Raw genomic sequence first — 15,232 nt, 5'->3', positions numbered from 1 at the left:
GTTGGTAGGACAAAATTAGATCCTAGAGCTCGAAAGTGTATTTTCTTAGTAACCAAGTCAGAAACTAAAGGTTCTATTTTGTTTGATTTAAACACAAAAGAAAGTTTTATCTCACGAAATACAGAATTTTTTGAACACATTTTTCTTTCAGATCTATTCAAACAACAACCAGAACTCATGCAAACTCAAATTCTCACCCACAACACTCTTTTAATCCAAACAGATTTTGATCCTTTTCCTGAATTGCAATTGCCTTCTGTATCACATTATGAGGATATTATTCATACATCATTACATCCTAGAATTACTGCTGATGTCTCTAATAACAATAGCTCTCTTTCATCTTTGAATAATAATGACATTAGTAAGAATTCTACATCATCTGCATCTGCATCATACATTCATAAAAATAGTGATAATGCTACTGCCCTTATGCCTCATGTTGATCACATTCAACCTGAACCAACTCATCCTGCCCTGAGAATGTCTGAGAGGGATAGAAAACTACCCTTATACCTTAAGGACTTTCATTGTTTCAAAATGGTGTCACATGAGGATCCCATCAATGCTGTTTGTTCTTCTTCAAACTGTAAGTACCCTTTATCACACCATTTGTCATATGCATCTTTCTATCCAAAACACCTAGCCTTCACTTTTGCACTTATAAATAACCCTGACTCGAAACACTACTCTGAGGCTGTTATGCATGATTGCTAAAGAAAAGCTATCGATGCAGAACTTGCTGCTCTTGAGCAAAACAAGACATGGATCGTCACTTCTCTTCCTCCTGGCAAGAATGCAGTAGGTTGTAAATGGGTTTTTCGCATAAAATTTAACCCAGATGGGACAATTGAAAGACATAAGGCTCGGTTAGTTGCTTAGAGATTCACTCAAATTCCAAGCGTTGATTATATTGACACCTTCAGCCCGGTTGTTAAAATGAGCACAGTGAGAGTTCTATTAGAAATTACAGTATTAAAGAATTGGCATCTTCATCAACTTGATGTCAATACCGCCTTTCTTCATGGGGATCTCTATGAAGATGTTTATATGAAGTTACCAAAAGGGCTGAAGTGTGATAATCCTAAGTTAGTTTGTAAATTAGAAAGATCTCTTTATGGTTTGAAACAGGCGAGCCGTCAATGGAACATCAAACTATCTAATGCTCTGATTGATTTGGGATATATTCAGTTAGAAAATGATCACTTTTTATTCACCAAGTTTACTAATGTTAGCTTCACTGCTATTTTGGTCTATGTCGATGATCTTGTGTTAGCTGGTGATGATCTCTTAGAAATTGAAGCTGTCAAACGCTTCTTGGATAGCAAATTCAAGATAAAGGACCTTGGTATCTTAAAATTATTCATTGGCATGGAAGTAGCAAGAAGTAAAATAGGGATTGCTCTTTATCAAAGAAAATACGCTTTAGATTTGATCAATGATTGTTGCTTACTTGAAGTCAAACCTGCCACTACACCCATGGATTATACTACATCTTTGTTAAAAAATTTTGGCTCTCCTTTACCCGATGCTGCTCTTTATAGAAGGCTGGTTGGTCGCCTTTTTTATCTCACCAATACCAGACTCGACCTGAGCTACCCTGTAGGTTGTCTTACTCAATTCATGGATTGTCCCAGTGATGTTCATCTCAAGGCAGTTTATAGAGTGATTCGATACTTGAAACAGTCACCAGCATCAAGTCTTTTCTTTTCTGCCTCTAATTCTTTTATTCTCTCTGGATATACTGATTCTGATTGGGGAGCTTGTAAAGATACTAGAAAATCTATTAGTGGTTATTGCTTCTTTCTTGACCAAACTCTTATATCTTGGAAAAGCAAGAAGCAAACAACAGTCTCTAGATCCTCTTCTGAAGCTGAATATCGAGCTCTAGCAAATGAAACTTGTGAACTTGTATGGTTGTTAAAATTTCTAAAAGAATTCAAGATTTATCCTCCCCTGCCCGTTGATATATTTTGTGACAATAAATCTGCTATATATATTGCCTCAAATCCAATTTTTCATGAACGGACAAAGCATGTTGAAATTGACTGTCATGTAATTCGTAACAAATATAAAGAAGGAGTTTCAAATCTTCAACATATTACCTCTAGTGAGCAGCTGGCTGATCTATTTACAAAGCCTCTTGCACCGGACCCTTCTCTTACTTGCTATCTAAGTTGGGATTACTTGATCTACACAAGCCAAGTAATACCAGCTTGTGGGGGATGTTAGTTAATATATATGCTGAAAATAATATTTTCAAATGTAAAAGATTTGTTAGTATATTTTTGTTTGTTTGTGAGATTGTTCAGCTGACTAGTTTGTTAAGACTAGCTAATATATAGTTTGTTATTCCTTTTTGTTTTCACACCTTTTGCACAGCTATATAAACTATATAGCATAGTGTAAAGTTCTTATGATGTATTATTCAATTGGAATCAGAAAATTTATCATCACAATACTCCTCTCTCTCTCTATTTCTTCTGAATCATTCATTTCTTCTTTTTCTTCTTTATTTTACTGCAGCCATTTCACTGGCTGCCAGCAACTCTTTTTCACTTTCTCCATTTATTATTAATTTGCTGCTTAAAATTGATACCATTTTACAATGATTACCATTGCGGCCAGCGATGTTGAAGAAGTCATGCTGCTTGTCTGTCCAGTATTTAACTCCCAACTTTTTTTCTCATTCAAATTAAACAAAACTAGATTTTTTTTTAAATTAAGAGTTTTGATCATGGTATATATTTTTTTGAATTAGAAGCACAGAAACTGTTTAGTAATATATATTTTTTCTAAATTAAAAGTACAAAAAGATTGAAAAGCATAAAAATTTAAAGTTTGTCGAGAGGATGGTATAAAGTTCGCCGGCGTACACGCGAACTTGCCCCATACAAAAAAAGTTAGGTTCAAAAAATTAAAATTTAAATAATTTTTTGGGAAGGGGATAAAGGTTTTTTTTTATTTTAGAATAGAAAAAAAATCCTTAGAATCAAGTAATGCATTTTTTAATTGAAATTCTATTCAACTTTTGTTTATCAACCTTATTTTTCTATGCTTCATATTTCAGTGTCTTGTAAAATTTGTTAGTCCAATTTGTAATATAATATGCAAGTATTTGAACAACAATAATTTTTTTTTTAATTTCAGTCTTAGTGTGGAAGCTAACTTATTAGCTTGGTAAGAATCTTTATGAATGTTATCTATTTTAAAATTTAATTTATTTATTAGTGTAATTTATTAGTTAAAATTAGGAATGATAATGAGTCTATATAGAGGTATAGAGTTGGAGACCTCTCTCCTAACTAACTCCACTTTCTATTTAGTAAAATATTTTCCGTTTTCATTTCATTTTCGTTATGAATCTCTGTTTATTTCTCTTTTCAGAAGAGGCTAATATTTACAAATATTCATGAGTATTAAATTTTAAAATTTTTAAAAAAAATAATACAATCATAATAAAATCCTATACAATTCTACTAAATATATCAAATTAAACACAATTTAAACATAAATTTAATATAATAATATATACATAAAATTTTCAACATATGAATTAAAATAAAAAAAAGAACATTTAAATTTTTCACAAAAATTTTATAAATCTCATGAGGTAGATATTTCAATCCCCACCCTGCCATCCCCATTTATTCGCAGGACTGGGTCCTTGTCCCATAAAAATTATGCGGATCCCTATTAGCTTTTCCATGGCGAATAATCTTCATAGGTGTAAATTTTTTTATCATCCCTAATTAAAACAACATTAATTTTAATGTGTTTCAGTCTTAATACTCTATATTCTATCAATGCAAGACAATCTTGAACAAACACAATCTTTCTACAATATTATGACATTATTTTTTCCACAACAAAACTAAAAACAAATTATGATGAGAAGTAATGTTTACAAAAAATATTATTTGTACATCAAAATCAGCCACTAAAATTAATCACTAATATATTTTTGTATAAATACATGTATAGTTTAATTTATTTTCAATGTGTATTTATATTTTAATATGTATTTTATACTAGTAACTGATTTTGGTGTACATGTAATATTACTCAAATATTTAACATTATTATTTTTTTTTGACTATTTACATTATTATTTATATTTCAACTTGACTAAATTTAATCCTTATAAAATACATATTTTTTTTATTTGGATCTCTGTCATTTTTGTTTGTTTGTTTTAGTTTAATAAAATTTAAAACTTATTTAGTTTAGTCTCTACTGATAATTTATTATGTTAAATGCTGATGTAACATATTAAATAATATTATGCCACGTCTTATCATATTTGTTAGAAATTAGAATTATTTAGTATATCTGAATATTTATTATAGAATATTATGTCTTTATTATTACGATTCTCTTAGTACCTATAAATACTCTTCTATATTGTATCATTTCAGACAACTTGAGTAGATAATTTGAATACACTCAATAATACACAAATTCTTTCTTCAGTTTAGCCTCTTGTTTCTAACATGGTATCAGAGCCATGGTATCCTCTTTGAAGCTGATAGGTTGTTTTTCTTGCGGTGAAATCACTGTAGTTTTTACACTTTTTTTTTCTATGCCATTTTTCCTTTCTTTTTGTCACTCCTTGATACTTTTTCACCTCACCGATTAGCCTGTTCTCTCTGTCTTGTGTTTTTTTTCGAGTCAAATGATCAAACACTATTGTCATCCGCTGCTTATCTATTCTCATAAAGAAATCATATAGTTTTTGTTCTCTTTCGGCAGTTCCGTCTGTGTTCCCTCGTGGCAGTTCCATTTGCGTTCTCTTGTGGCAGTTCTGTTTGTGTTCTCTCATGGCAGTTCCGTCTGCGTTTCGTCTATGTTTCCTTGTGGCAGTTTCGTCTGTGTTTCTTTCCGGAAGTTCCGTCTGCACTTCCTTCAGACAAGCGGCAGTTACGTCTGTGCTTCCTTCAGACAAGCGGCAGTTCCGTCTGCACATGTTTTATCAGTTTATGCAGTTTTTTTTCTCTTTATTTCGTTGTTTTAAATAAGTTTCAAATTCAAGTTGTCACTTGAGTTTGAGGGAGGATGTTAGAATATAATTAGGATCAATTAGAATTATTTAGTATATCTGAATATTTATTATAGAATATTACGTCTTTATTGTTACGATTCTAGTCCCTATAAATTTCCTTCTATATTGTATCATTCCAGACAACTTGAGTAGACAACTTGAATAGACTCAATAATACATAAATTCTTTCTCGTGTTTAGTCTCTTGTTTCTAACAATATTAACATTTTAATTTGATACATTAATATTTAATCTGTCATATTAATATTTAATAAAATAAATTAACGATAATAAAACTAAAATAAGTAATTTTTGAATTTTACTAGATCAAAACAAAAAATAACATATGTTAATATTATGATTAATAAAAGTTTTTAATTTTTAATTTAATAAATATATAATAAATAGACTAAAAATTTAAATTTGATATATTTCTATAAAAAGATTTAATTAAAAATCCTAACATAATGTGTCTCAAAAGACCATGTTAACTAAACTCAAAATTTATTTAAGTCTTATTATATTTACTTGTTAGCCCTAATAATTTAGCATTCAATTTGTCGAACACATCCTCAAGACTTCCACACGTCATAATATATGACAATAATTTAAGCTTTCACTTGGATGTTAATCGTCGTAGAATCATATCATATTAATAAAAATAATCATTCTACTTGCACACTAAAATTATTTATTAAAATTAATTTATAAAATATATATTAAAATATAAATATACATTAAAAATAAATTAAATTATATATATTTATATATAATATATTAATAATTAATTTTAAAGTATAAATAGTATTTTGTATTAAAAGATACATGTTTACAGGTAATTATTCCTGTTAAACAAAAACTAGATTTCACGTTATTAGTGTGGACATTTGCTTGAAGCCTGGAACGTGCGATGCTCACGTGCCGCTCACGTTGCGTCTCTCAACTCGTCTTTTTAAGTGCCTTTCCCAACGAATCAAGTTTCTTCACACCAACTAACACTGTTCAACCTCTTTCTTTTTATTTCTCCTCACGAGATTTCGCAACTCAAACCTTCCTCCGATTCTTTCCTATCTTTTCCTGATTTCTTCCCACTTTCTTTGCTTCTCAACCCATTCAAAATAGTTTCCCAAAAAATATAAAAGGAAGATTTCGGTATTAGTACTAGTATCGAAGATTATTAGAAGAAAGAAGGTCTTACATGACCCACTTTACAAAATCCAAGACTGAATAGTCCCCATGTTCCCACCTTACCAAAATCATTGAAAATTATGCCTTAAGATTATTATTGAGATGATGATGTGATCACAACTGGCACATACATAAACTTTGCTACTATATCTCTCATGAACTTTGTGCCACACCTAGAACAACCCTTATCCCGTGTCCAAATTATGTAAAAATAAAAAGAAAATAAACTCCAAAAATACACACAATTTCTTTTGTTCGTTTTTTCTTGTTTTGTTTTGTATTTTTTTTATCAACCATGCCCTCTTGTGATGATAGTGAGACACTACTGCTACACAAGAACCTCAACGAGAAGCAGAACAAGATCAGGAAGAGAGGTTGTTCCTCCTCATCTTCATCCTCTTTGGTAAGAAGAAGAAGGTACCGTTTCAAGAGAGCTATTTTGGTTGCTAAGAAAGGAGTTATGGCCACTCATCAGCATCAGCATGATGAAGATCATATTCATGGAGCTTTGGATTCTTGTGAGTGTGGGGAGAGTAGCAGGGATCTTTCTTCTGTTTCAGCAAGGAAACTCGCTACTACACTCTGGGAGATCAATGATTTTCCTCCTCCACCTCCTCCTTCTTCAAGGGTCAAAAAGAAGGGCTTTGATGATGAAATTGTTGAGCAAATGAGGAGCTGCAAGGAAGCCGTTAGAGGAAGAGAGAAGAAAGCTGTGAGCTTGTCCAGATCCGAATTGTTGCGTCAGCTTTCAGATCCATCACGTAGTCCTAATTCTGAGGTGAATTTAACCAACCAAAAAAAGTCGGTTATTGTTGTTTTCGTTATTATTATTATTATTATTATTAAATAACAACTATTAGATGCACACTAAAATTAATTATTAATATAAAATATATATTAGAATATATACATTAAAAATAAATTAAAAATATATATTTTTATATATGTATATATTAGTAGTTGATTTTGGTGGTTAATTTTAATAAGGTGAGGAACTAACATGAGCCAATTTCGACCAACACTACGGTAGACTGGCAAAAAAGCCTAGTATAAAACCCACTACAAATGAGCTTTTGTTGAGTTTATATTTCAGATGTCTTTTCTAATTGAGTTTCTGATGTTCAGTTTTTTAAGAGTTTCGGATGTTTTTGAGTTTCAGATTTTTTTTTTCTTATGTTAAATGTTCACCTACAATGTTGGATGTGCAATGCCAATGCTGAGAATCTTGCTCCTGAAATATGCTCGTAATACGCAAAGTATGTACTTTGTTTAACAATTTCCCCCAACTACACATAGGTGCTGCCGATAATGGAAACAAAATCTAGATAATGTTTGGAGGAATTTGCTTAGGTACAACTTTCGAGTACAAGTTTGTTTAGATTTTTTAAGGACTAATTTTTCAGCATTTTAATTTTTCATTGGCTAAATCAACGGTTTAATATATTATGATTATTCTTTCATTTGTATTGGTTGATCTTGGTGTGGCAATGTGGCGTTATGTTTAGTGCTTCTTTTATTTGGTATTGGTTGTTTCAGAGAATGATAAGGTTTGAAGGTGATAGCTTCAAAAGAAGGTTGTCAGCTTTATCTTATCAGCGTCAGTCGGGTGATTACTACTTAGATACACATAGGAGTGCCAGTTTGATTGAGGTAAAGTATGTTTAACAACCCAATTACAAGTTACAAATCATGATTTCTCAAGTCTTTTTTCTGCTCATAGTTTTGGAAAGCTAAAGATTGAACTGCAGGAAGCAGAAAATAAGCTAAGGAACAAGAAGAACTGCGAAAAAAACACAATTGCTGTTAAGAACCGTTTGAAGGAAGCAAGGAGTGGCCTATCTACATCGAAGAAGCTTCTAAAAGTGTTGAATCAAATGTGCCTCAGAGAGCAGCATTCATCAAGCATGCCTCTTATCTTGGCTCTAGGTGGGGAGCTCGACCGCGTCTGCTGCCAGATCGATCAGCTGATCCACGAACAATGTGCAAACCAAGACGACGTTGAATACGTGGTGAAGTGTTTTGCAGAAGAGAAGGCTAGTTGGAAGCGAAGAGAACGAGAAAAGATTCACGACGCCATAAGGAATGTAGCAGAGGAGCTTGAGGTTGAGAAGAAACTAAGAAGGCAAACTGAAAGGCTAAACAAGAAGATTGCTGGAGAAATGGCGAATGCACAAGCTTCTTATCTAAAAGTATCGAAGGAGCTTGTGAGGGAGAAGCGCGCGAAGGAGATTCTTGAGCAGATTTGCGACGAATTAGCCCGGGGAATGGGGGATGACAGAGCTGAGGTTGAGGAGCTGAAGAGGGAATCAGCTAAAGTCAGAGAAGAAGTGGAGAAGGAGAGGGAAATGCTTCAGGTAGCAGATGTTTTGCGCGAGGAGCGAGTCCAGATGAAGCTTTCGGAAGCTAAGTATCAATTCGAGGAGAAGAATGCAGTTCTGGAGAAGCTGAGGAATGAGCTCGAGGGATTTATGAAAACGAAAGAAGAAACAAACGGAAAGGATCTTGAGCTATATTTCAATCATGATAAAGACAAAGAGAATGAAGAGGAGAATGTTCCAGATGATGACGATGATGACAGTGATCTTCACTCCATTGAATTGAATATGGATAATGAAAATAGAGGATACAATTGGAGCTACGCTCGAAGAAATGCTTCTAAAGATGATTCAAGAAGAAACTCAACTGAGAAAGAAAGTAGCATAGGGAGAAAATCGTGCTCTGAGAAGATTCATTGGAGAAGTATTTGCTTTAACAAGGGGAAAAGCGATTGTGGCATTGAAAGTTCTGATCATTTTGATCCTGAAAAGAGGTCCATTGAATTCCTCTCGCGGGATCAGATACAAGATGATAATGGTAAAGATCATGAAACTGATGAGAGTTTTAGGTCCATCAAGAGTCTCCAAGATTCTATGTCACGTGCCAATCATGTGCCATTAACTTTAAACTATAGTGATGGAAGAGAAGCTGAGGAAAATGCTATTATTGCTCTGGATTTGGAGGGTGACATTTTGGAGCAAACGGTTGAAGGAATAACATCTGGATCTTAAAAAGACCTAAAATGATGATATTAATTAGTAGGTGGTATCATAGATAGGTTCTATAATATCTGTTCACAAATTGTAAATGATGATATTAGTCAAGAGAGTTTTGCTACATAGTATCATTATCATAGGTTAGTTTCAAGGATATGAAAATGATTGAGGCTTATTTATTGGTGTTATTATAGGTATTAATTAGTAAATCTTTAGCAAGAAAAATGATGGCCCAAGTATTGATGAGCATTGAAGCCTCTGCAATTTTTTGCTCAAGTTTTTCCATGTTGAACACCCAACCTATATTGGGCATTGGCCACACACAAATTATTTGTGTTTTCTCTACCGTATAATTTGAACTTTCGAAAAAAATGATTCACAATAAAAATTAGAGCATAATAATGTTATATAGGTAATAAATATTATTATTTTGGGTCAACATCTGACTAGTAATAGTTTGTATTTATTTATAAAAATTTACATATATAAAATATATAATTTACACTTATATTTATCAGAACTTTTATATATAAGTCAACACACTCACATTTATCAGAATTTATAAACATGAATTAATAAAATTTATATATTAAAGATAATTTGGTATTTGTATTAGCCAATTATTGACTAAAATTGCTAGGATCGGCTGGTTCTAGGACTTTCTGATTTGTATATATTTATATATATTGATTCACAAATTTTTTCAACTAAATAATCAACCACTAGAATAAGCAAATATGCAATAGATGAATAATCAAACTTGTTTACATAATATACAGTGTGAGTGTGTGACGGTCTTTTAATATATAAATAATATGATTGTAAGACTTATTGATATATATTTCGCATTTACAAAGTAAAAGCATTCCCTTCTTTTTCACTTTAACATATTTTATTCTAAAAGATGTTTATTAAATTTTGACTCCACAATAATGAGGGATAAAATTGTTAGTATAAAGATCTCTATCATTTAAAAGACATTCCAAACAATATAGTCCAATTCAATTCTAGAAATTTATTGATTTATTCCAAACATAAGAATTCTAATCTGAATTAATTTGAATTCAATTCAATTCCATTCTGAATTCAAATTCAATTTCATCTCATTTATCTTATCCATTCCAAAACAGCTTGTATATCAGACCAGAATGCATGCATTTAATTGTTTTGGAAAAAAGGCCAAGTATGTTGAAATCAAAGATACAACTCTTCATATACAACCATGAAAGAAATGGTTACAACTGCAAAGACAAGTCCATAAGTAAAAGGTTCAGAAAGTAGTTACTGTTGCTGATCATGAAACGAAGAAAATGAAATTATCTCTTTTGTTTTCCTTTTTTTTGGTTACACCACAGCAATGAAATTGAACATATTAACTACATGAATACTACATCAATCCCTCATCACTAGATCCATCCTAGTGACTTTGAGAATGAAATTACTTGATCTTGGTGTTTTCTTCGGTTTCTGTTGTCGATGTGAAAGTAACTGGGATTGTTGGATGATCCTTGACAACCAAGCTAAGCACTTCAGGCCTTGCATAGTGTCCAACCACATCAAAATCAAACTTGGACCTTGCTATCTCTCCAAGATCTGTTATGTGCAACCATTTTCAACAATCATTTTCTTAAAATCAAAGTCCAAACACAAGAACATCCAAACATTGGTATGCCAAGGAAGGTTATCCATAACAGAATATTTTAAGGGCGTGGGGTCTTTGACACTACAAATCTTATATTTCAAAAGTGGACAGTTACAAAACAATACTCAGCCCTCATCAACCTTGAGCTATGTCACTATTTCCTCTTTTATTTGTTTTGCACCATAAATTTTCATAGGTTTTTTTAATCTATTTTTTTTCAGATGTATCTAACACTAAGAGGCTTAGATGAAAGAGGACAAATAAAAAAAAAAAAAAAAACTCCTAAAAAATTAGATTTGAGTACATTAGAGTTATAGGTAATAAATAGTACAAAGGCCTAAGGCGAAAATAACCTAGGTTAAGTAGTTCAGTTTAATATTACTAATCTAACATACCTTACCCTTAAACTGAATACCACACATCTCTAATTTAATCTTCAAATCAAGGTTATTTTTTTTTCCTTTTTTTTTTTAAACCAGACCTCTTTATGGCTTAGCATTAGCACCAAGGTATTGGGACAAAAGATTTGATTCCTTCATTTTTAACCTCGATTACAACAAACTTTGCTTACACCATAGAACATAGTAATAATGATCTTAATGGGGACTTACATCTGCCACTAAACTACCACTAGACTAGTAGATTTAGTTTATAATATAATCCTAGTGACTAATACGTCCACCTTTTAAATGGTGAGGAACTAACATGTTCGATGAGATAATGGTGAAAGATGAAGTTGTCACTTTCAAATCTTGAAAAACTACTTTATTCTCCCTGTTTTATAGTTTTTCTTCTTTTTTTAGCTCTAAGACTGGGAATCACTCTAGTTAAATTAGCATTGTAACAAAAGTATAACATACCAAGATCTGCTGAGATGAGTGCCTCCCCGTCATAATTTGGACCAGCGAGAACAGCCCCTGAGGGTGATATAATGACAGTGCCCCCAGCACATACAACAGCATCTGGGGTTAGTTCTTCTTCCGTGCCGCAAAATTCATACTCAGGAGCGGGTGGGTAATCCTTTCTTCTACAGAACTGGTTTGCTGACAAAACAAAACATCCACCTTCAAGAGCAATATGGGTCATTGAAGCTTGCCACACATCCCTGGCATCAGCTGTAGGTGCACAATATATTTCCACACCTATGAAACAAAGCTCCACAGATTAGCTAAGCAAACAAAATGCTGGAATGCAATTGCCACGGTATTAGCATAGGTGCTTCTTATTCTAAATACTCGGAGGTACGGACGCAAAGCGGGGCTAGAAAGAGCTGCAGCCGCAGCCACCACAGTCCATTGAAAATTATAAACTTTATAATGTCTAGATATTCATTAGAAAATAATGTATTGCACTGTGATATGTTTGTTAAAACTATCAAATATTAAACTTGTTTTGCTTAGCTTTAGGAGTATTTTTAAGACTTTAAGATGAAAATTGAATATAGAAATTCTAACCTTTCGCATACATAGCTGTCCTTAACAATGGCATCCTGTTTTCCCAACAAATGGCAGCACCAATTTTCCCAATGGGAGTTTCAAAGACCGGAATAGTTGATCCATCGCCAAATCCCCATATAATCCTCTCTAGTGCTGTTGGCATGACTTTCCTATGCTTTCCTAGGTAACGACCATGAGAATCAAAGAAGAGAACGGTACAATAAAGCGTGTAGCCATCCCTCTCAATCACACCCATCACTAAATACACTTTGTACTTTCCTGCCATTGCTGCCAATCTATCCACTTCAGGACCTACAGAAACATAAGACATGTTAGTGAAAAATGAGAAGTGTATGCCTACAGTAATTTGGTTCAACGAGGAAATTGGGAGAAAAGTTTTCAAATGAACATTTCTAAGGAAATCTCATCCTTTTAATTTTCATCTTTGATACCAAAGAGACAGTCAGAATCACTGGCCTGCATATAGCAGTATCAGCATATTAATTTGTTTCCTTGTTATAAAATTAAAATAGTAAGTTGATAGTTGCTCAACAATTAGAGTAAAAGAAAACCTATATACAATTATGAGTATTTGATTTTGCTTTTGTAAAAATTGATTCTAATGTAAAATGATTTACATTTGATAATTCCCCTAAAAGTGATTATGTCAGACAAGTAGATCACTTATACTGATACGGAATTGACTCTGGAAGACTAAAATTGATTATAGAAACGTGCTATAATTTAAATCAAACAAGATGCTGCAAAATCCAACATCCAATGAACCAAACATATGCAAATTCTCCCTTTTTCCTGAGGCAAGTTTTTCTATTCAAACAAAAATCCAGTGGCACCAGGTCCAAACTAAAAAGTAATTGTTCTGAATGAGAAAGTAACTGATCATAGTTCTTACCAGGAACATCAATGGCTGCAGAGTGATACTTGCGGAAATCCTCTCTACCCTTTGGCGTTCGGTTCCCAATCGAAACACCAAAGTTCGAACCACGTGGGTATCCACCAACAAACGCTTCTGGAAACACAACAAGTTGTGATCCATATCCAGCAGCTTCAGCAAGCAACCTCTCAGCCTTATCTGAACAAAAGAAACATTTCAATCAGTTCACCTAAGAAAACAACAGTTAACTCTATCATACAAAAGAACCAATAGAAAGGGTACTCAACACTGAACAGTCAAATAAACAACCTTTCAAACATGACCTTCACTTGTACCAATTTGAAACACAGAAGATGGTAATTCATACATAAGAGCATAGAAAGAAGATAAATTTAACGAAAAAGGATAAAGGGGGTAATCGAGAAAATACAAAAATTAAAAGCTTCAATGAGATAGGACCTAAGGTGGCGGGAGTGTCGTAGAAAATGGTGGAGGCTTGGACAACAGTGGCTCGGACAGTGGGGGCGTTGAAATCGGAACCCATGTCAACCTCTGCAAAGAGAGGACCATCGTTAACTCCTGAAGATGACGTTGTTACAAGTGCCATGTCTGTGTTTCTTCTATTTCTCCACCTTCCACTTCTCTGCACTGTTTCTGTCACAGGTTATTGATCCTTTCAGTATCCATTTCTTTGCATAAATAAAAGTCGCGTTTTTTTTTTTTCTTAAGAAAAATTAATTTTTTTTTTTGGTGACAAGAAAAATTAATTAATTACAGTGAACTTTTACGGATATATTTTTCAAAAAATTTACATTTCTATTACTTATTTTTTTTGACCCTATATTAGTATATGTACCCGTATCTTACCTGAAATAATAATATACAAAAAGTGTAAAGTATTTTAATTTTTTAAATAAAATTAAATATAATAATTATTGCTATAAAAATTTTACAATGTTAATTAAATTTAAAATTTAAATATTTTTAATATTATAAATATTAAAAACAATGAATAATAATTTTATTTATTTTTAAAATAAAATAATTATTCATGGATAATAATATATAGTTTGTGATTAAATTAAATTATTTATATTGAGATTTTATTTTTTTAGAGACTTCTCTTTAAAAAGTATTGTTGTTGAATTTATAGATAGTTTTTCATGATTCATAAGTAAAATTTTTAAATTCTCTTATTTTTATGTTAAAATTTATTTGAGTTTGTATAATTTAACATGAGATAAATTTTGTCCTTAAACATTTTTTATTATAAAGGCAAAAAAATATTATCGTGTAGAATTATCTTTGTTGAAAGCTATTTGGAATTGTTTTACTTGTTAGTATTATATTCATTCTTGGAATCAAAGTAATATGATCAATGTTACATTATTGTTGTTGAAATTTTCTAATTTATTTGTCTCCTCTTGAGTTAAAGCAGTTGTATTTGTATCTAGAAATAGTTTTATATTTTTTTATTATTTAAATACCTAATAAAATTGTTAAAGATAAGATAAATACACAATTAAATATATCATATCTTGTCTTAATTCTCATGAAAGAATTTGCCTAAAGTTTTTACTAAGTACAACTACTTTAATTTTTTTAAAAGAAAAACCTTTGTTATATCTAAAAAAAACATGACATCGTTCAAGCACAAGTGCTTCATAGCAGTACTTATTAACTATAGAAGTCTCTTCTCAAATTATAAGTTTGGCTTTTACTAATAAATTGTTTGAGAAAAATCAAGTTAGATATTGAATATGAAATCTTCAATTATATTTAGTGGTATTTTGAACTTCATGTGTAAAATCCAGTTAAATATGAAAAATTGCAGAAAAATGCGTATTGACATTAAAATTAATTGTACCGGCTTAAGTCTGTTTGTTATGACGTGCGAGAAAATTAAAACGGTAAAAATGACTAGAAAAATATTTAAAATAGAAATTCAAACACTTATTTTAAAAATTTTGACCTAAAATATAACCAACGGACCAAAATT

The 15,232-nt window shown here is 31.8% G+C and overlaps 2 protein-coding genes across 3 annotated transcripts; one reads left to right on the top strand and one right to left on the bottom strand.

The window, feature by feature from the left end:
- Positions 1–5,808: 5,808 nt before the first annotated feature.
- LOC112737865 (uncharacterized) lies at positions 5,809–9,485 on the top strand. 2 transcript variants are annotated; one of them, XM_025787999.3, is made up of 3 exons: positions 5,809–7,006; positions 7,765–7,878; positions 7,977–9,485. In XM_025787999.3, the coding sequence occupies exons 1-3, from the start codon at positions 6,524–6,526 to the stop codon at positions 9,273–9,275; spliced, it is 1,896 nt and encodes a 631-aa protein (XP_025643784.1). In that variant the 5' UTR covers positions 5,809–6,523; the 3' UTR covers positions 9,276–9,485. The 2 variants fall into 2 exon arrangements, with proteins under 2 accessions (XP_025643784.1, XP_025643783.1); XM_025787998.3 differs by having other exon boundaries at positions 7,965–9,485.
- Positions 9,486–10,448: 963 nt separating this feature from the next.
- LOC112737863 (bifunctional nitrilase/nitrile hydratase NIT4A) lies at positions 10,449–13,964 on the bottom strand. Its single transcript, XM_025787997.2, has 5 exons — positions 13,693–13,964; positions 13,252–13,431; positions 12,357–12,650; positions 11,763–12,044; positions 10,449–10,853 (listed from the first exon to the last, which is right to left on the bottom strand). The coding sequence occupies exons 1-5, from the start codon at positions 13,838–13,840 to the stop codon at positions 10,699–10,701; spliced, it is 1,059 nt and encodes a 352-aa protein (XP_025643782.1). The 5' UTR covers positions 13,841–13,964; the 3' UTR covers positions 10,449–10,698.
- Positions 13,965–15,232: the final 1,268 nt, after the last annotated feature.

Source organism: Arachis hypogaea, chromosome 13 (assembly GCF_003086295.3).
Source record: "Arachis hypogaea cultivar Tifrunner chromosome 13, arahy.Tifrunner.gnm2.J5K5, whole genome shotgun sequence".
In the NCBI taxonomy this organism is placed as follows: Eukaryota; Viridiplantae; Streptophyta; class Magnoliopsida; order Fabales; family Fabaceae; genus Arachis; species Arachis hypogaea.
Note: the sequence above shows the minus strand (reverse complement) of the source record. Positions and strands in the feature narration are given on the sequence as shown.

Coding starts and splice junctions, on each gene's coding strand:
- LOC112737865 (XM_025787998.3), top strand. CDS start 6,524: ATGCCCTCTTGTGATGATAGTGAGACACTACTGCTACACAAGAACCTC. Junction 7,007..7,764: donor CACGTAGTCCTAATTCTGAG/GTGAATTTAACC, acceptor TGGTTGTTTCAG/AGAATGATAAGGTTTGAAGG. Junction 7,879..7,964: donor GGAGTGCCAGTTTGATTGAG/GTAAAGTATGTT, acceptor GGAAAGCTAAAG/ATTGAACTGCAGGAAGCAGA.
- LOC112737863 (XM_025787997.2), bottom strand. CDS start 13,840: ATGGCACTTGTAACAACGTCATCTTCAGGAGTTAACGATGGTCCTCTC. Junction 13,432..13,692: donor CGACACTCCCGCCACCTTAG/GTCCTATCTCAT, acceptor TCTTTTGTTCAG/ATAAGGCTGAGAGGTTGCTT. Junction 10,854..11,762: donor ACTCATCTCAGCAGATCTTG/GTATGTTATACT, acceptor TGCACATAACAG/ATCTTGGAGAGATAGCAAGG.